The 23,494-nt window shown below is 38.7% G+C and overlaps 1 protein-coding gene across 1 annotated transcript in view; it reads left to right on the plus strand.

The window, feature by feature from the left end:
• TRPC6 (transient receptor potential cation channel subfamily C member 6) overlaps window positions 1–20,343 on the plus strand; it is a 164,337-nt gene extending 143,994 nt beyond the window's left edge. The window contains exons 8-13 of the mRNA XM_061143543.1: window positions 930–1,125; window positions 1,936–2,145; window positions 3,828–3,902; window positions 14,077–14,160; window positions 17,794–17,869; window positions 18,758–20,343. Of these exons, the coding sequence (XP_060999526.1) occupies window positions 930–1,125; window positions 1,936–2,145; window positions 3,828–3,902; window positions 14,077–14,160; window positions 17,794–17,869; window positions 18,758–18,909 (793 nt within the window). The 3' untranslated portion in view covers window positions 18,910–20,343. The remainder of the gene's footprint in view (window positions 1–929; window positions 1,126–1,935; window positions 2,146–3,827; window positions 3,903–14,076; window positions 14,161–17,793; window positions 17,870–18,757) is intronic.
• Window positions 20,344–23,494: the final 3,151 nt, after the last annotated feature.

Consider the following 23,494-nt stretch of genomic DNA (forward strand, 5'->3'; position numbering starts at 1 on the left):
TGACAAGAGTTTTAACTTATGTTCACCATGGACACATGTGTTTTTTATAAAGTGTGTTTGGAATACATTACTCAAATATTAGGTATTCAGGTATACTTTGGCCACCTGATGCAAAGAGCTGACTCATTGGAAAAGACCTTGATGCTGGGAAAGATTGATGGCATCACTGATTCAATGGATATGAGTCTGAGCAAACTCTGGGAGATAGTGAAGGACAGGGAAGCCTGGCATGCGCAGTCCATGGGATCACAAAGAGTCGGACATGACCGAGCAACTGAAGAACAACAAAAAAATGTTACAATGAAAAGTATTGATGGAAGCATAACCTATATTCATATTCCTGTAAAGTTCAGTTTGTCAGAGAAACTGAACCACCTGACCTGAGCAGAGGAACTTCATTTTGGTCAATAATTATGCCTAAAGCATTGAAATTCCTAAGACATGTCAGTGACTTTAGTAACACTGACTATGTTTATATTGCCATATTTTCCTTAAGACACCTTAAGACACATACTATTATCTATTTATTGGATATTAGAAGTGTAGATGAGCGGAAACACAAAAGGACTATAAAAGATTACATTATTTTTATTAAGTAATACAGTTAATATTTCCTTTACCAAACCTATGGATTATTTAAATGTTAATATCTGTGGTTTGAAGTTATGTTAGCATTTATTGAGCACTTATTATGTGCCAGATAGTGAGTTATGTGCTTCATATGCAAAATATTCCCTTATCCTTGCAACAATCCTGGAAATAGTTATTGTCCCATTTTACAAAAAAGAAAACTGAGGCTCAGTGAAGTAAAGAATTTTCTCATGAATATCTAATAATTTTCAGACATTAAATCAGCTTGCTTTATTATGGTATCATTGTCATTCATTTGTATGCTTTATCATTTCATTTATTTCCTTCTTTTTACCCAGAGTGGAAGAGAGTTTTAAGACATTGTTTTGGGCTATATTTGGACTTTCTGAAGTGAAATCAGTGGTCATCAACTATAATCACAAATTCATTGAAAACATCGGTTATGTTCTTTATGGAGTCTATAATGTTACGATGGTCATTGTTTTGCTAAATATGTTAATTGCAATGATCAACAGTTCATTCCAGGAAATTGAGGTATAATCTCTATATATTTGTATACTATGTGGTATATGTTTTAACTATTCCAGGGATCAGCTCAGCAATAGTGGTGATACTATAGACTACTTTCTATCTGTTCTTGCCCTTTTTATATGCTTCTTTATATATTTTATAGAAAATTTATACTTTTTATATTCTTTATATGTAGTAATCTAGACAATCTTAATCCTTTGCTTCCAAGCACAACATCTATGGGTGTGGTGGGATAGTAAGGAATAAGGATGAGAAATGTTGTATGATTTGGTATTATTATTTATAAATTCTTAGAAACACTATATCAGCATGAATTTATTTCATTCAAAAATTATTGCTCATGAATGCCACTATTCTCCAAATATTGCTTTGAGTGATGTTCAAAACTGACCCTTTCTCAAATTTAGAGTGATTTTTATTCCAGGAATCTTTTGGTCTGTGTCCCACATTCATCAAAGCAGTGATCTGTTGCAAAATATAAGAGTGAATAATTTTTCATAGTGTTTTTCAGAATATAGGAAATAGATTTATAACTTTCAGTGTATTTATAAATACATGCAAGTTTTGAGATCTGTAGATCTGTAAGAATGATAAAATTTTAAGTAAATTTTCTTTCCTAAGAGTGTGTGAGTATAACCTTAACATTTTTTTTTTTTTTTTTAACCTTAACATTTTTGAGACTATCTTGGGGTAGTGTTTGGGGCCTGAGTTTGTTGTAGGTGACATTACTTCCATCTAGCACACAGTGTCAGAAGCGTCCCAGTAATTCTGTTTGTGCATTTCCTTGCTGACCTGTCATATTTATTTGTATAGGATGATGCTGATGTGGAATGGAAATTTGCAAGGGCCAAACTTTGGTTTTCTTACTTTGAGGAGGGAAGAACTCTTCCTGTTCCCTTCAACCTGGTGCCAAGTCCAAAGTCCCTGTTTTATCTTTTACTGAGGCTTAAAAAATGGATTTCTGAATTGTTCCAGGGCCATAAAAAAGGTTTCCAGGAGCAGGAGGATGCAGAAATGAACAAGGTGATTTCACTTGATAATCTGAAATTATGTTTTTAAACTAAAACCATGATAAGCACGATACCACATCCCTTTATAAAGAAGCAGTTTGTGATGACATGCCCATCCATTCCCAAATGTAGTCACTTAGCTCAAAGCAGTCCTTTGACTTTACATTTTTCACTAAAAAATATAAGAAAAATCCATGAAATGTAGCTAGAATAATGTGTCACATTATCCAGAATGGGTATTAAAAGGGAGAGCTATTCTGGGGCATGTTTTTGCTGTTGTAGCTACATATCCCTCACTCTGCCTTCACTTTTTACAGCTGGGTATAGTTATATACCTCAGTTTATGCAGCTTCAGTTTTTTCACCTTCAGCTTATACAGCTAGCTGATCATGACTTCGGGGACTCTGACAGACTCTTAAGTAAGTTCCACACTGAGAATTTCAGAAATCAGTTGCTCACATGTACTATGGGAGATGAGGCTTGGCATTACATAGTTCAAGAAAGATACATCTGAGGGTACTAAGTGGAAACAGTAATCTCATGAAGCAGGGCCCTCTTAAGCATCTGTGGAAGTGATCTGTCTGGTGCCCAGGTGGAGGAGTAGAGCCATCCCAGAGGGTGAAGGAACGCTCTGGGAGTGCGTGGGGGTGGGGAGGCTATTCTCTGCCAGGAGTTCTGAGGGGACAGAACTCTGCATCCAGGATGAGCACAGAGACTAGATGCCGCCAGAGGGGGCCAGGAGGCAGACGGGTTTGGATACGGCGCCATAGATAAGGACGTGGCCGAGTCGGCTGCTTCTAGAAGGAAGGCTGAAGGGGAATACAGTGAATATTTTTTACAATTCCCAATTTTAATGAGGAAACACATTTGTTTTTTTTTTTTTTTACTCAAATATAGGAAAAGAGGCCATGCACAAAAGTTGTGAATTTTAGCTGTATGTTTGGGAAAAAGAAAAAACAAACCAAGATCTGTCCAACAGAATGGTGGGCTCTTATGAAACAGTCAGTTCTCTATCATTTTAAGTAATCAATAAATGCTAGATGGCCAATATTAGGATTTTATAGATTTTCTGCACTGGGTGGGAAGCTGAGCCAAATAATCATAATGGTTCCTTGCAATTATAAGGTTCTATTATTGAATAAAAGGGAAATATTTTAATTCCTGTTGGGTTTGCGTCTTACTACTTGGGATTCTCAAGTTAAGCTCCCTGAGCTCCAATTTTCTCACCTGTAACACGGGAATTACAGTTATATCCATGTCATGCAAATCAAATCAGATAAATATGTGAAAGTGCTTTGAGAATCCTTAAGCTTTCTTTAAATGTATGATGATTATTTTGGATAGGAATTTTGGAAAAAATATGTGATCTCTGGTGCTCTCCCAGATGTATCCCTTACAGAACTCAGTGGGTTGAATAGCAAAAATTTCCCTCACCTTACTCCATGTTACTAAGCATGTAGCTCTTAGTAACATGTGGTTAAAACTGCAACCCCAGACAATTCAGTGTCCAAACGAAATGTCCGAGTATTCACCCAAGGGAAGACCCTAGTAAGAATATGTTCCTCTCAAAGAAACTTGCTGGAGGATTAGACCAGATGGCTTTTAGAATATGGGATGAAGGAAGAGTGAAATTCATTTTACTGTTCTCAATGTATAATTAGTGATTATACTCATTTTACTCTCTATCTTTAAAAGAGAAATGAAGGAAAGAAATTTGGAATTTTGGGAAGTCATGAAGACCTTTCAAAATTATCACTTGACAGAAAACAGGTAAGATCACATTTGAAAATATGGAGCCACACTTATGATCTGGCTTATCTTCTCAGAGAGAAGGACAAATATTCAGAAGCAATTTTAAGAAAAACAGTAGACACATTAAAGAATTAACAATTTGGCAGTGCTCAAAGAATCTGTTATTGAGCAGTGAAAACAAGCCTGTGTCCAGTGCATCAGCAAAAAGAATTCCATGGCCGTTTAAGGCAGATATTAAATATATATTTGGAGTACTTTGGGGTGATGAAATATAGAATTGTGATGTAGAGAAGGAAAAATTAAAACAATAGAGGAACCTGTCAGGGACCTGATGGAGAGATAATTAATTTAATTCTCCACAGCTCAGGTGGTGATTATGCACACCTGGCAGAGCCCCATTATTTGTCAGTAATCGAGAAGTTGTCACAAGAGGCTCCCTGAGAATTCAGTGGCTGCTCCAGTCAGCACAGCTTATAATGAGCAGTGTACCCGAGAGCTACCTCAGCTCCCTAATTTGGAGTGGCAGAATCCCTCATGATGAGGACTTTGGCTTTGTTCTGGCAGCAGGCACATAGTAGGGGCACAAGGCAGAAGGAAATTATGCGTGAACTAATTAGGAGAAGAGCAATGTCTTAGGTGGGACTTGCATTCAGTTGCACAAAATAATAATAAAAAAAAACCATGGCGATTTAAGCAAGACAGTTGTTTTCTCCCCTCTCATTTAACTCCCCAGAGTTGGCAGTACAGGGTTCTTGTCAGGAGTGAGTCTCTGTGATTCCCCTGGATATTTTTATCATAGTCAAATGTAAGATGACACCTTTCCCTCCAGACATCACACCCACTATTCAGACATGAAGAAGCAAGGGAGCAGAGGAAAAGCTGAGCACCAGAGGAATCGGTCACCACCCTCAGAAGTGCCTCCCAACAACCTCTGTTACTATATCTCATTAGCCAGAGCTCTGTTCCAGGGCCACCACATGCAACACAAACGCCAAGGAGGGTTGCGATTTTGTTTTGTTTTTAAGCCAAGTGTGTTACCGCCCCTAACAAAATAGGAATACTCTTAAGTATTGATATAGTATTGATATAGTGAGAGCATTGAACTAAGTAGTCAGAAGATTAAGATCTCATCTCATCTCTGCCACTTTAGCAATTCATTTAACTTCTCTGAACCTTCTCTGAACCTCTGATCAAGTTGTTCAACCCATCACACAAAATCGTTGGGAGGATTCAGTTGAAGCTTTGTAAATCACAAACACTAGTAGGTACCTGTTACAGAGAAGCAGCTTTTGTCCTTTGGTTATAATTAACTCAATAAAATTTTTCAAAAAAATAGGTCAGTGTAAGTTGCATTTGGGGCTTCCCTGGTGGCTTAGATGGTAAAGAATCTGCCTGCAATGCAGGAGACCCAGATTTGTCCCTGAATCAGGAAGAACCCCTGAAAAAGGGAATGATTACATATTCCAGTATTCTTGCCTAGAGAATTCCATTGACAAGAGGAGCCTGGCGGGCTACAGTCCATGGGGTCACAAAGAGGTGGACATGACTTAGCAACTAATACTTTCCCTTCAAGTTGGATTTTATAACTTTGCAGTAAGAAATTGCTTATACTGAAAGTATGATGAGTGAATGATAACAATAAATCATTGAACAAGTATAAAAAATTTAAGGGGGATCAAAATGCTTTTTTTCCCTTTATGATAGAATCTGTGTGTGTGTTGGAGAAGGAAATGGCACCCCACACCAGTACTCTTGCCTGGAAGACCCCATGGACGGAGGAGCCTGGTGGGCTGCAGTCCGTGGGGTCGCAAAGAGTTGGACACAACTGGGCGACTTCACTTTCACTTTTCACTTTCATGCATTGGAGAAGGAAATGGCAACCCACTCCAGTGTTCTTGCCTGGAGAATCCCAGGGATGGGGGAGCCTGGTGGGCTGCCGTCTACGGGGGCTCACAGAGTTGGACACGACTGAAGCGACTTAGCAGCAGCAGCAGCAGCATGTGCGTGTGCTGGTCACTCAGTTATCTCCGACTCTGTGATCCCATGGACTGTAACCCTGCAGGCTATGTCCATGGAATTCTCCAGGCAGATAGAACCTGTAGAACCTTTCAAATGAAATAATTTTATTACCTCTGTAGTTTCTCCAAAAATGTAGAAAATTAAAATTTGCTTAAATCATCTGAAAAATACACTTTCTATGCTTTTAACATGACTTGGATTGCTTTCTGCTTTCCAGTGGCATATATTTCAACCCCAGATTAAAATAAACTCTTTGAGATCAATACAAAGCCTCTGGTGTCTGACCGTAGTAGTGGATCAATAAAATGTTGACTCCAGTGTCAGCTGAACCTTCTGGTATGTTCGTGCTAAGTTGCTTCAGCAGTGTTCAACTCTGTGCATCCCTGTTTCCTGCAGCCCGCCAGGCTCCTCTGTCCATGGGGATTCTCCAGGCAAGAATACGGCGGTGGGTTGCCATACCCTTCTCCCAGGAATCTTCCTGACCTAGGGATCGAACCCAGGTCGCCTGCATTCTAGGCAGATTCTTTACCTTCCAAGTCACCAGGGAGGCCACCAAGGAACCTTCTAGAGTGACTTTATTTTGGCAACCATGGAGATGTATGGCTTGTGTCTTCTTTCAAGAGAGAACCTGCTTTGGGGAGCTCTGTCAGCTGGCAGCCTCCTGCTGCAGCCTCTTTGGGGTACCCTCAGCTTTCCCACCACGGTCATGCTTTTTGGGTCCTGGGTATTTCTTGCCAGCACAAGACCTCTTGGGGCACTCTGTGCCCAGCTTTCTCCATCTTCCTACCTCTCCCTCTTTCACAAGTGAGCCAAGCCTCATGGTCTGGAAGCTTTTTCTGCCATCTGCTCACACTTCCCAGTATCTTTCAGAGGCATGATTCTGAACACATTTCATATTCCTGAGTTTGTCTTGACATTTGATTCCCAGAGGACCAAACCAACACAGATGTCTATTTCCCCTTGCCATGTAAGCTTATGATGAACAAGACTAGGCACGTTTCACGTAGCGTGCTTTAGCATGATACATTAATGATATTCCCGAGAAAATGTTTTTTAAAGCGACCATTTGTAGTTCCATTTATTTTTGCCTGTTGTTGCTGAGGCGAACTCCTACTGGAACATGTTTGACGCTGTCATGTACTAAGAAAAACTCTCATGGTGTGTTTTCCCTTACTCATTTTGTGTCGCTTTTGCTCACTTCTTCATGAAGTCGATGTTTACTTTCTATTTCTCTTGGGTCTTCTTTCTGACTCCTTGAAGGTTAAAGTGGTTAGGTCACATGAACATTCCTTCACATCTTCTTCCTGTATATCTGCTCCATGTAAACTATAGAAATCAGTCAGATGAGCCATATAACAATACTTTTAGAAACAAAGTAAGCATTCGTTCTCTTTAGTCATAGCTTTTATTTTTTTGTGTGCTTTCTTTTTTTTTTCATTTATTTTTATTAGTTGGAGGCTAATTACTTTACAATATTGTAGTGGTTTTTGTCATACATTGACATGAATTAGCCATGGATTTACATGTATTCCCCATCCCGATCCCCCCTCCCACCTCCCTCTCCACCCGATCCCTCTGAGTCTTCCCAGTGCACCAGGCCGGAGCACTTGTCTCATGCATCCAACCTGGGCTGGTGATCTGTTTCACTATAGATAATATATATGTTTCGATGCTGTTCTCTTGAAACATCCCACCCTCGCCTTCTCCCAGAGAGTCCAAAGTCTGTTCTGTACATCTGTGTCTCTTTTTCTGTTTTGCATATAGGGTTATCATTACCATCTTTCTAAATTCCATATATATGTGTTAGTATACTGTAATGGTCTTTATCTTCCTGGCTTACTTCACTCTGTATAATGGGCTCCAGTTTCATCCATCTCACTAGAACTGATTCAAATGAATTCTTTTTAATGGCTGAGTAATATTCCATGGTGTATATGTACCACAGCTTCTTTATCCATTCATCTGCTGATGGGCATCTAGGTTGCTTCCATGTCCTGGCTATTATAAACAGTGCTGCGATGAACATTGGGGTGTACGTGTCTCTTTCAGATCTGGTTTCCTCGGTGTGTATGCCCAGAAGTGGGATTGCTGGGTCATATGGCAGTTCTATTTCCAGTTTTTTAAGAAATCTCCACACTGTTTTCCATAGCGGCTGTACTAGTTTGCATTCCCACCAACAGTGTAAGAGGGTTCCCTTTTCTCCACACCCTCTCCAGCATTTATTGCTTATAGACTTTTGGATAGCAGCCATCCTGACTGGCGTGTAATGTGGTACCTCATTGTGGTTTTGATTTGCATTTCTCTGATAATGAGTGATGTTGCACATCTTTTCATGTGTTTGTTAGCCATCTGTATGTCTTCTTTGGAGAAATGTCTGTTTAGTTCTTTGGCCCATTTTTTGATTGGGTCATTTATTTTTCTAGAGTTGTGCTGCAGGAGTTGCTTGTATATTTTTGAGATTAATCCTTTGTCAGTTGCTTCGTTTGCTATTATTTTCTCCCAATCTGAGGGCTGTCTTTTCACCTTGCTTATAGTGTCCTTTGTTGTGCAAAAGCTTTTAAGTTTCATTAGGTCCCATTTGTTTAGTTTTGCTTTTGTTTCTAGTATTCTGGGAGGTGGGTCATAGAGGATCCTGCTGTGATTTATGTCAGAGAGTGTTTTGCATATGTTCTTCTCTAGGAGTTTTATAGTTTCTGGTCTTACATTTAGATCTTTAATCCATTTTGTGTTTATTTTTGTGTATGGTGTTAGAAGGTGTTCTAGTTTCATTCTTTTACAGGTGGTTGACCAGTTTTCCCAGCACCACTTGTTAAAGAGGTTGTCTTTTTTCCATTGTATATCCTTGCCTCCTTTGTCGAAGATAAGGTGTCCATAGGTTCGTGGATTTATCTTAGTCATTGCTTTTAATTCTGTCACTCACTTTGGTGGTCTCTAGCATTAGCTTTTCAGACATAGAGTCTGAAAGGACAGCATACATTCAGTCTCTGCTGTACTGTATTACATATGTAAACCTGAAATGCCAAATAGCTTCTTGAATATCTGCTCTGTTTCAGTTCTAGAACAGATCACCTTCAAGTGTCAGTTTCAGAGCAGGTTTCACGAGACCCAGGCCATAGGCCAGAGTGGAGCCTAAAGATGTTATCTTAGCATTTTGGGTCCATTCTGCACTATATTGAATGAGACGTGTAGATTTTTTTCATCAGTTACATATCCAAGAACTATGTCCTTTAGCTTTCAATTAGGTCAGAGGCTATCTTTTTAGTCATCTGATGAAACAGTTATATAATACAGTGGTTCCAAGTATAATCACCAGGGTCATTTTGCCAGAAGAATTTGTGCAAATTACCCATCCTTTGCTCTAGAGCTATCAAGTTAAAATCTCTGGCCATGGGACCTGGAAATGTGTATTTCATTAAGTCCTTAAAAGAGTCTAATGCTCATCTGTGTGTGGGAATCATTGAATATTTCGTTGCCTGAATGCCTTAGTCATGGACACATAAGTGAAAAGCAATATTCAGCGAAGTAGCTCCAAGAAAAAAAAAAAAACACACACACACAAAAAAACAGATTCAAACTAATCATGAAACAGGTCTAAAGACACAAAGTAGATATTTACCCTTCCATACAGTAAAAATAGTTGTTAACACTTGTATAACATCAACTGTATGTCAAGCTACATATTCTACAGCACTTATCTCTTTAATCCTCACATTAGTTCTAAGATGTAGGTAATATTATTTTTCCTATTTTATACATGAGAAACCTGCGGATAACAAAAGTGAAATGAATTGCTGAAAGTCCCATTTCAGACACGTGCCAGAGCCAGAATTCAAATCCACATCTACTTGATTCCAAAGTAAGAGTTTTTACAAGCACTGTACCACATGGCTTCCTTCCCACACTTCAGCACCCACTGCTGACTGATCATATTGCCTATACCTTTTCAATTCATTGCTTTGATCCCAGCCTTATTAGACCCTTCAATGCTTGTGGAGAATGGGAAACTCTCAGAACTGTTGCTATGTCCAAACATAAAAAATTCCAAAGACTGAAGCTTGCTTGTTCCACTTAATAAATAACAGTTATTTAGTATTCCTCACTCCCATCCTACAGTGAAGCTGCAGCAAGATGAAAAATACTAATATCAAACTAATTACTAGGAAGTGAAAGAAAGACAACATAAAGAATGCAGGAAATGTGGTAGAAAGTATGAAAAAAAGGAGCAGGCGGTGCTTCCTTCAGAACTGGAGTGTATATTTGCATATTAGTCAGGTACAGAGCTCACACCCAATCATTCCTACTTCCACTCACCAAACCCCCTTCCTCACTCCCATCACATATTATATATCAGTCTCATCTGTAAATGTCCAAATCACTAAGGTTTAAATGCTATTCATATTGCCCGCTGAATTGCTTTGACTTCTCAGTCTATTTTAGTGGCCGTACATCAAAACAAATATAAATTAGAATTTTCTGCCACCAAGTGGTTAAAATGCTTCTTTGCACCATTAGGTACATTTCTTCTTACATATTACTCCTTGGGATTATTAAGTTTTTAAATATGTGTTTGTTGAATACCTACTACGTATTAGAAACTGATTAGAAATTTTTGCTGTATAGATTTGCATTCAAATTCATATTGCAGATTTAGAGCAGAACTCATCACATAAAAAAGATCCAAGTGGATTTATTACTGTTTAGTCAGGTGCCATTTAATTATATCAGTGGTTCCCAGTGAGATCTGATTTTTATTCCACATGACCAGCAGTCTAGGGTGCATTTGTAATACCTGGAGACGTCAAAACTAGTGATGGATCCTATTATTGGCATCGAGGGGTGAAGACCAGGGATACTGGCAAACATTATACAATGCACTAGAAGACCCCCACGGTAAGGAATTGCCCAACCCATAAATGAAATGAAATGGGAGCACTGAACATGAAATAGAAAAAGTGAAACAGGCTAGATAAAAGTAAAAGATCAAATCAAAAACCTTGTTTTTAAACATGGCTGCTCATTGGAATTACATCTGGAGCTTTGGAGCAAAAAAACAATACCTGGGTATTTGTAGTTTTCAAAAAATTCCAATGTGCATCTGGATTTTAAAAAGTGATTACAGATTTTTATATTAAATGGCAGTGTTGGTGATATAAAATTCTATTATTTTCTGTTACAAATATTTTCTAATTTTCCTTGTAATGGCTTCTTAGATACACCCATCATTGAAAAGTGGAGATTTAATTTTCAAATACATGGAATTTTTAAAGTAAAAAAAAATTACTCAGCCCAAAGTGTCAAAAATGTTGCAGCTGAGAAATGCCAGACTCTGCCCACTGGGTACATGCAAAGGGAAGCCATGTGTTATGCTAGAACTGTATGGCACCCTGTAGATCTACACTTTAGAAACCTATAATTGTGTGCATTCTTCAAACTGCTTTCTGGCTTTCCCTTGCCTCTTTTGTGTCATCCAGGATGTTAGTTTGTAAGTCATCTGCCTCAGACCTTAAAACCAGCTCTCCAGGTTTCAGATATAACTTTCCCATGTGGCTGAATTGCAGCCAGCTGTTTCATGAACCTAGATTGTACATGCCTTGTACAGCAAGGTGTCTGAAAACCATGTGATCTCCATTAGTTACCCCAAAAGTACTTCTTCATTCATTTCACCAGCCAACAACTTCTGTCACAGAGTGATGGCTCTGGGGACACTGAGGTGAACTAAACAAAGTCCCTCCTTCTGTGGAGCCCAGGAGGATGTAGATAATAACCATGTAAACAAGCCAATGAATAAAGCAATTGGCATGTTATGAAGGATACAAGAGGCTTCTCAGGTGGCGCTACTGGTAAAGAACCTGCCTGCCAATTAAGGAGAAATAAGAGACATGGGTTTAATCTCTGGGTTGGGAAGATCCCCTGGTGGGCAACCCACTTCAGTATTCTTGCCTGGAGAATTCCATGGACAGTGGAGCCTGGTGTGCAAGAGTCCTTAGGGTCACAAGGGGTCAGACACGACTGAAGCAATTTAGCACGCACAGAGCACAAAGGATACAAAAGGCCTAGCTTTCTCAAGATCTGTTGTCATGGGGTGGGCAGAGAAAGCCATCTGAGGAGCTTATATGTTGATCTCAACTCCAGAGGATCGGACAAAGCAAGTCAGTCAGGCAAGAACCCAGGAAGATAATGTTTTGGGAATTGGGAACAACAAATTCAAAGGCCTTAAGTTAGAAAAGAGCAAGTGAAAGACACCTGTGTGGTTATTAAGTTTTCAAAAAAGGATTATTGCCATAGGTGTGTTGTGTTGTGGAGCTGCTTGAATTTGTCATCATGTACTAAAGTCCACACATTCATCTCTAAAATAATCTCAAAGAAGTAGAAATTTTCACTTTCTTATTTCCATGAACACCATTTGGATGTGTTCGTGGCCTCTAACAAAAGAAAACATTAAATTAATAACTTGCCACCATGAGGCTAGGTGTTCATAAGTAGATGGCCATGATGCCCAGAAATTCCCTTTGTCTGGATCCTTTCCCTCTGGTTATGAACCTGTCCTCACCCTCCATGCTTTATCTTAAACACTTAGGGGTGGAAGTGAGCTTGACTCTGGTCATCATGTTTAATGATGTCTTAAAGCATAAGTCACAGTTTGAAATTCAGAAATCATATCTAATATTATATGTTAATATCATAACATAAAGGGAAATAGCTACATGAAAAAGGATGTTATCTAAAGAATATCTTCACAATTATATATATTTTTATGAACCTTGTCAGCATTGCCATATTTTTCCTATTATTATAACTCAGCTAGATAATTATTTATGTTTTTCATTAAATACCCAGGACATAGCACAGTACTTTACATATAGAAGATGCTCATAAAATACCTGTTTAATGGATGAATGTGTGCATAGCTGCTTTACTTCAATGTGTGGCCATTTACAGCATCAAAGAATTGGAGTTAAGGATTTTAGTTGAATTTCATTGGGCTTTCCTGGTAGTTCAGTTGGTAAACAATCCACCTGCAATGCAGGAGACCTGGGTTTGATCCCTATGTTGGGAAGATCCCCTAGAGAAGGGAAAGGCTACCCAGTCCGGAATTCTGGCCTGGAGAATTCCATGGACCGTATAGTCCAGTGGGGTGGCAAACAGTTGGACATGACTGAGTGACTTTCACTTTCACTTTTCACTTTCACTTCACTTCTAACAGAGGAGGAAATGGCAACCCACTCCAGTGTTTTTGCCTGAAGAATCCTATGGACAGAGGAGCCTGGTGGGCTACAGTCTGTGGGGTCACAAAGAGTTGGACACAACTGAAGCAACCAAGCTCTAACAATGTAGATATCACTGGGAAATAGAAATCATGGCTGTCTTAGTAAATGGTCTTGAAGTTTCTTTACCCCTGAAAAACTTTTGCACCCTGCAAAATATATATCTGGAGATACTGTGTTTTGTTCAGTTTCTCCTATTTATTTCTTTGTAAGGCCATTTTCCCTTTAGAAAATGTGTTAAAGAGGTTTCTAATCTTTCTCTTAGCATGTTAATACGGTGCTTTACCACCTCTCTTGCAGATTGCTTTCTTTGTTATCTGCCTCTTCAAGCATATGTATTATTTGAAAAGTGCTGCCCAGATAGGATATTATACAGATCCTAAAATTCATATAGATTTATTAGTGCTTTCTTGACAGCTGGCTCCTATCCCTCAACAAAGTTGTCTCCTGGTGTTTCCTCAGGAGTCTCATCACAGTCTGCTGCATGTGCAGATGGTATTGTCAGTCATGCTGGACTGCGGCTCCCTCACCAGTGGACTCCTGAGATCATCACTATTATTTTCTCAACCTGTTTGCCTCTTCCTCTACAAGGATACAATTGTGGGAATGTTAAAGCATGACTCTCATGACAGCATGATTGACAGCCACAAAGTCTAAGACAGTCCTCAGACAACCTCTAATAGCCACCAAGAGGCTGAACACACCTAAGACATCTATGATTTGTGTTGGAAGACAGAATATTAAGCAAATTAAGTTAAAATGGCACTATACATATAGAAAAGATTATTCATGTATATAAGACTATTAATTCATATATGTAACTATCACATATGTAACTATGAGATAAATGCTATCACATCATCTAAAAATTAAATAAGAATCAATTTCTAATTCTTTTCAAATTACAGTTTGCACATAGTAAACAATCAAGTATAAGGAGCTCAGAAGATTTCCAGTTAAACAGTTTCACTAATCCTCCAAGACAATATCAGGTAAGCATGAGGTTTTAAAGAAATAAGACTAGTTATTTGTAATATTTAGAAACTCACATTATGCAATTATTGAAAGGATTATGACCTGTTATGATATTTTTTCAGTAATAATGCATTAGTACAAAAAATATTTATTGAGTAACTACCACATACCATGCACTAAGTACTAGAGATATAGAAGTAAATAAAATAGATGAAATCTTGCCATCATGGAACTTAGACCCTACATGTTTATTGTATCAAGACTATATTACAAAAACTATAAAAAAGAGAGTAAAAGTCACCTCAAACGCTATTACTGAGAAATTAAGACTACTTACCTTTTGTGAATATTCTGCCAGATGATTATATGTATGTATATAATTGTACATACATTTTAATATTACTATAGAAACGTTTATACAACATTGGGTTTCCCTGGAGGCTCAGTGGTAAAGAATCCACCTGCCAATGCATGAGATGCTGGTTTGATCCCTGAGTTGGAAAGATCCTCTAGAGAAGGAAATGGCAACTCACTGCATTATTTTTGCCTGGACAGAGGAGCCCGGAGGGCTACACTCCACAGTATCACAAAAGAGTCGGACATAATTTAGTGACTAAACAGCAACAGCAACAAATATGCAGTGTTATCTAAATGAGTTAATAATATATAATGAGTAATAGCTTTTCACTTTGCAAAGCATATATTCATATTAATTTTAATGGATGTACTGTATTCCTTTGTACAAATAAATAATCCCCTATTGATGGACATTTAGGGTTTACTTTTTCTGCTATTATAAGTAGTACTACTATGAACAGACTTGTTTGTATACTTAATTACATCCTTAGAATAAGTTCTTGAAAGTGGGACTTTACTGTCTATCATTTAATTTTGGGCTTAGGTAGTAAGGTTTGGTTTTCCTGTATATGCATCCACTCAGGACTTCCTACATATGTGCTGAGCCTCTTATTATTTATAAAAAGTATATAGTAAAGGAGTTAATAAGGAGTTATTGCCAAATTCATACTTAAATTGAAGAAAGTATGGAAAACCACTAGACCATTCAGGAATGACCTAAATCAAATACCTTATGATTATACAGTGGAAGTGAGAAATAGATTTAAGGGACTAGATCTGATAGACAGAGTGCCTGATGAACTATGGATGGAGGTTCATGACATTGTACAAGAGACAGGGATTAAGACCATCCCCATGGAAAAGAAATGCAAAAAAGCAACATGGCTGTCTGAGGAGGCCTTACAAATAGCTGTGAAAAGAAAAGAAGTGAAAAGCAAAGGAGAAAAGGAAAGATATTCCCATCTGAATGCAGAGTTCCAAAGAATAGCAAGGAGAGATAATAAAGCCTTCCTCAGCAATCAATGCAAAGAAATAGAGAAAACAACAGAATGGGAAAGACTAGAGATCTCTTCAAGAAAATTAGAGATACCAAGGGAACATTTCATGCAAAAATGGGCTCAATAAAGGACAGAAATGGTATGGGACCTAACAGAAGCAGAAGATACTAAGAAGAGGTGGCAAGAATACACAGAAGAACTATACAAAAAAGATCTTCACGACCCAGATAATCATGATGGTGTGATCACTCACCTAGAGCCAGACATCCTGGAATGTGAAGTCAAGTGGGCCTTAGAAAGCATCACTACGAACAAAGCTAGTGGATGTGATGGAATTCCAGTTGAGCTATTTCAAATCCTGAAAGATGATACTGTGAAAGTGCTGCACTCAATATGCCAGCAAATTTGGAAAACTCAGCAGTGGCCACAGGGATGGAAAAGGTCAGTTTTCATTCCAATCCCAAAGAAAGGCAATACCAAAGAATGCTCAAACTACCACACAATTGCACTCATCTCACATGCTAGCAAAGTAATGCTCAAAATTCTCCAAGCCAGGCTTCAGCAATACGTGAACTGAGAACTTCCAGACGTTCAAGCTGGTTTTAGAAAAGCCAGAGGAACCAGAGATCAAATTGCCAGCATCCATTGGACCATAGAAAAAGCAAGAGAGTTCCAGAAAAACATCTATTTCTGCCTTATTGACTATTCCAAAGCCTTTGACTGTGTGGATCACAATACTGTGGAAAATTCTGAAAGAGATAGGAATACCAGACCATCTGACCTGTCTCTTGAGAAACCTGTATGTAGGTCAGGAAGCAACAGTTAGAAGTGGACATGGAACAACAGACTGGTTCCAAATAGGAAAAGGAATCTGTCAAGGCTGTATATTGTCACCATGCTTATTTAACTTCTATGCAGAGTACATCATGAGAAACGCTGGGCTGGAAGAAGCACAAGCTGGGATCAAGATTGCTGGGAGAAATATCAATAACCTCAGATATGCAGATGACACCACCCTTATGGCAGAAAGTGAAGAGGAACTAAAGAGCCTCTTGATAAACTGAAAGAGGAGAGTGAAAAGTTGGCTTAAAGCTCAACATTCAGAAAGCTAAGATCATGGCATCTGTCCCATCACTTCATGGGAAACAGATGGGGAAACAGTGGCAGATTTTATTTTATTTTTTTTTTTTTGGCTCCAAAATCACTGCATATGGTGATTGCAGCCATGAAATTAAAAGACACTTACTCCTTGGAAGGAAAGTGATGACCAACATAGATAGCATATTAAAAAGCAGAGACATTACTTTGCCAGCAAAGGTCCATCTAGTCAAGGCTATAGTTTTTCCAGTGGTCATGTGTGGATGTGAGAGCTGGATTGTGAAGAAAGCTGAGCGCCAAAAAATTGATGCTTTTGAACTGTAGTGTTGGAGAAGACTCTTGAGGGTCCCTTGGACTGCAAGGAGATCCAACCAGTCCATCCTAAAGGAGATCAGTCCTGGGTGTTCATTGGAAGGACTGATGCTGAGGCTGAAACTCCAATACTTTGGCCACCTGATGTGAAGAGTTGACTCATTGGGAAAGACCCTGATACTGGGAGGGATTGGGGGCAGGAGGAGAAGGGGACCACAGAGGATGAGATGGCTGGGTGGCATCACTGACTCAATGGACATGTGTTTGGGTGGACTCCGGGAGTTGGTGATGGACAGGGAGGCCTGGTGTGCTGCAGTTCATGGGGTCACAAAGAGTCGGACACGACTGAGCAACTGAACTGAACTGAACTGATATAGTAAAAGCAGTATCCTCGTGGTAGAAGTCAAGTGCTGGAGAAATATTATTACATTGAAACTAGCCATTCCTAAATTATTAGGAAGTATACAATCAAAACTGGCTATATTTCTTGGTAATGGAGGGGAATATCCATAAATGAGGCACATTTACTTAACTTTCCATTCCCAGAGACAAAATTGTATACCTTTGACCTGCCCAGCTGAAAGGCTGTGTCTTGTTCTAACATTTTTCATGTAAAATACAAACAATGAACATCAAGGATTATATGTTTGCTCTAAACTTACTCTTTTCTCACAAATTAACTTTTGAGTCATTGGCCCTGGTGATGTGAAAATTTACTTTAAAATCTGTAGATCGTATACATTCCCTATCAGATAAATAATCTTAATCTTTCATAGCTATCACTTCAAAGTATTTACTTAAGAGAGAAAGGTTCAGAAGCTTATTCCAAATGAGAGATTGGTCATGAACATAAAACTAAGATGGATTTCTCCTTTCCCTGTCTAGAAAATAATGAAGAGGCTCATTAAAAGATATGTATTGCAAGCCCAGATAGACAAGGAGAGTGACGAAGTGAACGAAGGTGAGTTGAAGTCAGCTCGTGAGCGTGAGCCAGGACCTGGGGCCTGAAGCCGAGCTGAGGGAGAGCTGGAGAGGTGGGCGTGGGAAGGGTGGGCTTCAAGGGGAGAAGACTGCATCTCACCAGGCATCGGCACTGCCTCGTGCTGGGGAAATAGAGGCTATTTCTCCATAGGGCAGATGCCGTTGGCTAGATAAGTAACTATGGTCATCCCTTAGTATTTGTGGGAGATTGGTTCTAGGACCTGTGTCAATACCAAGTTCCTTGTATAAAAAAGGAGTAAGTATTGTATCCCAGTCTAGCCTTTGTTTTTCAAATATGGAACCTGCAGACAAGGAAAGTAGACTGTACTATTTTTGTGGGGGGCTTTAGAGGGAGAGGGCTTCCCTGGTAGTTCAGACAGTAAAGAATCAGCCTGCAGTGCAGGAGACCGGGTTCAATCCCTGGGTCAGGATTCCCTGGAGGAGGGCATGGCAACCCACTCCAGTATGCTTACCTGGAGAATCCCATGCACAGAGAAGCCTTCATGGGGTTGCAAAGAGTTGAACACAGCTGAGTGACTAATGCTTTCACTTACACTTGGAGGGAGAAATAAGTGGGTGGGTAAAGTGAGGGTCCATTGCCCCCAAAGCCTGTAACATTTGTTGCCAATGTTTCCATTTCAGTTATTTTAGGAGGACTTTCATTATAAGTTTTCTCTATAATCTTTTCATTACCCAAAATACTTAGCTGAGAAAATAGAAATCTGCCCCCATTAAGAGTGATTTCCTTTGAAAAGATTCAAAATACAGATGTGTGTGGAATTAAAAAAGATTTTGATCTATACAGAATCACTAGTTTCTCTGCATTACATATTTACAATTGACTTCTTGTCACTCTTGTTTTTCAAAGGGGAACTGAAAGAAATTAAACAAGACATCTCAAGCCTCCGCTATGAACTTCTTGAAGAAAAAACTCAGAATTCAGAAGACCTGGCAGAACTTATTAGAAAACTTGGGGAGAAATTATCAGTGGAGTCAAATCAAGAGGAAAGCAATAGATAATGCAGAGACTTTCTTAAAAATTCATATTTATTCGTCCACTTGAAGCCATATTATTTTCTGATTTATTTTTTTAAGTGCCACTGTGACCAGCTTTTAAAAAAGAAAAAGTTCAAAGATAACTTGGGTCATCCTATCATTTGGAATTCTACTATTTAATATTCTTGGTGATTAAATTCATTATTCAGGTTAAAGATTGCAGATTATGATGAAAATTACACCCAACTGTTTGGTGCTATTTTTTCATAAACTGCTTTCTTGGGTCTAACTATTGTGATGGTGTGACTGTCATGTAGTGTCTGTCTGGGGATCGTTTCAGCTAGCAGGGCAAACACACTGCACTGTTATTTCCCCTGATGGTCACTTAAGGCATCTTCTTGCCTGTTCCGTGGACCCCCTGATGGTGACTTCCAGACTTGAATTTAGAGAAAAATAATCCCTTGCCATTTAGAGAATACTGTTTAATCATCCACCCTTCTTAGTCCCCACAAAATAGGATTGATATTGTCTGTGCAAAGTGGTGTTAAATCCTTCCTAAATTTTCTGATTCATCTCTTTGGATATGTTACCAGTGAAAAAGTGCTGCCTTCACTGAACCTTGGAAACGTAGTTCAGTGTGTGGTATGTGTGTGTGTGTGTGTGTTTGCGTGTGTGTATATGTGCACGCGTGCATATGAAATACTTGTCCTGTTTTATTTTGCAGCCAGTATAGACACTTAAAAGCTCTTTAAGTTGTACTTTTTATTGTGACTAAAAAGATGTTGGCCAAATAAGAACCTTTTATTGGATAAGCATCAGAGCCACAGATAATTGTCATTATTTGGTCCAATGATAGCACAATTTTGTACCATTTCCAAGGATCTTTATAGGTGATTTCCCAAATTCAGCATCAGATGGAAAGGAAAACAATGTGTTGACAGAACTTGCAAATGCTTATCTGTTATTCTCATTATATACTACCCTCCACTCAAAATATATAAAACAAGAATTTGCATTCATGAGCATTTACCAAGAGGTTGCTATTATGTATGTATTATGCAATATCTAGAACAACTAAAAGAAAGAAATGAAGGTTCACACTTCAGCTACCCAAAGACTATCAATATTTAGATGATGCTGGGCATTGACTGGAAGTGCTTCTTTAAACTCAATAAAGAGAGGCTTCATATGCAAAATTTTATTTTAAAGATAAAATGGTCACAGAGAATCTGGTTAGCCCCAACTTTGATTAAGTTTACATCAAAATACTTTATGTAACCAGATGCAAAAATTTAGCTGAGATTTTATATTAGGTGATTTTTGTATTTATGGTTATTACTTAATTGGAAAGTTAATTAGTGATACAGAAAAGGTCTGTTTTCAAATGTTTCTTGACAATATTTGAATCAGAAACTGTAAAAATCAAACTCATACCAAATGCATTACCTATGAATTAAAATAACCTGAATGCAAAAACGTTGTGTGTTGTGCCATGTCCAAGAGACTGGACTCCATGCCAAGGAGCACTCTATTACGGCAAATGGGCTTGATTCTAGAAGATTCTACAGAAGATATTTAGATTCCTCAGCACTCTAGCCACCTAAAGCACCAGCAGCTGCATGGTGACCAAGCTCACCAGGTAACAGTTGGTGAATTGGACTGACTTTTAAGTGGGATTGACTTGACAAGATGTAAGTTTTAGGAAATGCAACAGGCATGATGGTGGGCTCCCTCAAAAGGCAAAGTGATACATGTTATTATTCAAATTAGATGTCCTGAGGTCAACATATTTCCTTCAAAGGGTAGGTGAATTGGCATCTCTTCTCATTTCCTTTTAATTGGAAGATGAAAAGAGAAACCAAGCATATTTTAAGAAAGGGTTTAAGAATTCCAGCAAGAGCTTCTTAATTCAAGGCATATTGGTCAAAGCACAACCATCCTTCAAAAGTCTCAAGACCACTGGCTTTAAATCATGTATTCATGTTGAATCTGCTTAACCTTTTACAATTAGGTGATTAAGAAATTTAAATGTGTTTACCCAAACTGTTCTATCTCATACTTCTTCTCTGCGATTTGGAGCATTCTGGACTTTGGGTCCCAGGAGGAGGACAGAACAGTGATGTCTGATACTCTGACCACACAGCTTCTCCCTGAGGGCCAAGCCTGCCTGCTCCCCGGCCTGTTTTACTCTCTGCTGTTCTTACTCTGAAATTGAGAAATAATACAAATTCAATGCGATTTTACTAGGTGTATAAAATTAATCACCAGAAACCACTGTCTGCTTAAAACTCTGCCAGGGATTAAGAGAGAGAGAAAATGCGTCTGACCTTAAGGAGACTGCAACCAAGTAAAGAAATGGGACTTAATACAACTATAAGAAGTGCTTACTAAACACCCACCATCTGCTAAGTACTGTGATGAATGCTTTCTCTGCTCTATGTAATTTAATATAACTTAATGCTTACAATGGGTTTCCCTGGTGGCTCGGTGGTAAGGAATCTGCCTGCCAAACAGGAGATGCTGTTCAATCCCTGGGTCAGGAAGATCCCCTGGAGAAGGAAATGGCAACCCACTCCAGTATTCTCGCCTGGGAAATCCCATGGACAGAGGAGCCTGACAGGTTACAGCCCATGCGGTCACAAAAGAGTCGGATATGACTAAGCAACTGAACAACAGCAAACAACGCTTACAACAGCTGTATAAGGTAACTATTATTACTATCCTCATTTTAGAAATGAGAAAACAGAGGCTTTTAGGGTCTAAAAGCCTTGCATATAGAGTAAGTGTCAGAATCAGGACTAAAACCTAGGCCTGCTTCACAACAGAGGTCTCACACATACCTGGGATCTTGACCAGCTAATCTGCAGTGTGACTGCCTCAGTGTGAAAGCTCATAGTTCGATCTGTAGGGGAAGAAAAATGGCTTGTACCTGAAAATCCACAGTTGCACTGTATACCCAGTCCAGAGGCACACAATCACATTAATCAAGGACGGTTATGAGTAAAGAGAAGATCTGATTTCAAAAGGATTGCAGATATAAAAGAGAATAAGAGATGGAGATGTATATTAAGGGAGGAGGGAGCATAGAGTGAGCGAGGCCAAGTGTTGGACATGAGTGTGGGGCACAGAGGGAGAGAGTGAATTCAGTGGCTGTGACTCAGTCTAAGGAGAACAGATTGACATTGGACAATCTATCCCACCCATCCAGCACTATTCCTGTATGAAAGAATCTTATCACTGTGAATAGTTAAAAAACAAAAAAATAATACTAAAATTTCAATTAAAATGGAGAGACTATGTAGCAGCATTTGCCAACCAGGCAGCCTGACCTACAAATTCTCCAATAGAATCAGTCTGGACCAATATCTAGCTTCAGGCCAAGGAAGAGAGGTTTCTCCAAGTGCCACAGTCTAAGTATGACCTTCATCTGTTCCAACAAGCAGGTATGTGTTCCTTCTTCACCCCGAAACCATCCCTTGCAGTCACGTGCCATGCGTTCCCACCGCTCTGCTGAATGGTGCTGGGTGGGAGGTTCTACTGTAGTTAGAGCCTCTGCCCAACTAGAGTCTGCAGGTTGAATCACTAAAAGAAGCAGAAAAAGATACGAATTCTTTTTTTTAGATCTGAATCTCATTTTCATATAATTAAGAAAAGCTTTTTTAGTAAGTACACATTGTTTAAAACTGTTTATTTTTTAAGTACACTTTTAGTGTTTTTTTAACAGTTTAGCCTAATCTAAAAATGATAAAGTCTACATTAATATTCCCTTTGAAAGTGAGATAAAGGAAACGAGTATATAATCTCTGTTTTACAGAATACCAGAACAAAAAGTCCACTTCAACATAGGCAGACAATTTAAAGTACAGAACAATAAAATATTATAGAATAAAAAGGTAAATTTATTTCCTGGTTGAATTAGCAATAAGAAAAAATACCAAAAATGTCAGAACTAAAATATTAACAATATCAAAAATTTGGTCTTCATCTGTTTTGACCATCTATCACTGTACAGAAGAAGTCATCTAGAGATTAGCTCAAGGTGGCAGAGTAGAAGTTCACCCCCTTCTTATGAAAATACCAAAATCACAACTAACTGCTGTACAACCATCAACAAGAAAATGCTAGGATCTAGCAAAAAGGATGTGAATTCTTGACCCAGACCTCTGTGTTGTTCTTGGGAAAGTTAATCTGAGCTACTTTCCAAGTGAGCAAGTTGATCACAGGTTGTGTAGCCGTACAGCCTAGCATCTTACCACTGACAGTCAAGTTCAAAATTCAGCTAAACAGCTGTTACCATAGAAAACATTGACTTTTCTGAGTGTTTACTTTTATATGTGACTAGCTGAGGTTAGAGATAACCACAAACAAAAGACCCAGGTAATTAAGGCAAATTAATTGAATCATTAGAATGATTTCTCGAAATTTCTTCTTTACTTTGTATTTACAGCAACAACTGTAAATATTTCTATGGACACTTTTAAAAACTTTCCAAGTATGAATTTGATAACACCTCATGAGCCAGATAATCACAATGGTGTGATCACTCACCTAGAGCCAGACATCCTGGAATGTGAAGTCAAGTGGGCCTTAGAAAGCATCATTACAAACA

This window comes from Dama dama, chromosome 1 (genome assembly GCF_033118175.1).
Source record: "Dama dama isolate Ldn47 chromosome 1, ASM3311817v1, whole genome shotgun sequence".
Taxonomy (NCBI): Eukaryota; Metazoa; Chordata; class Mammalia; order Artiodactyla; family Cervidae; genus Dama; species Dama dama.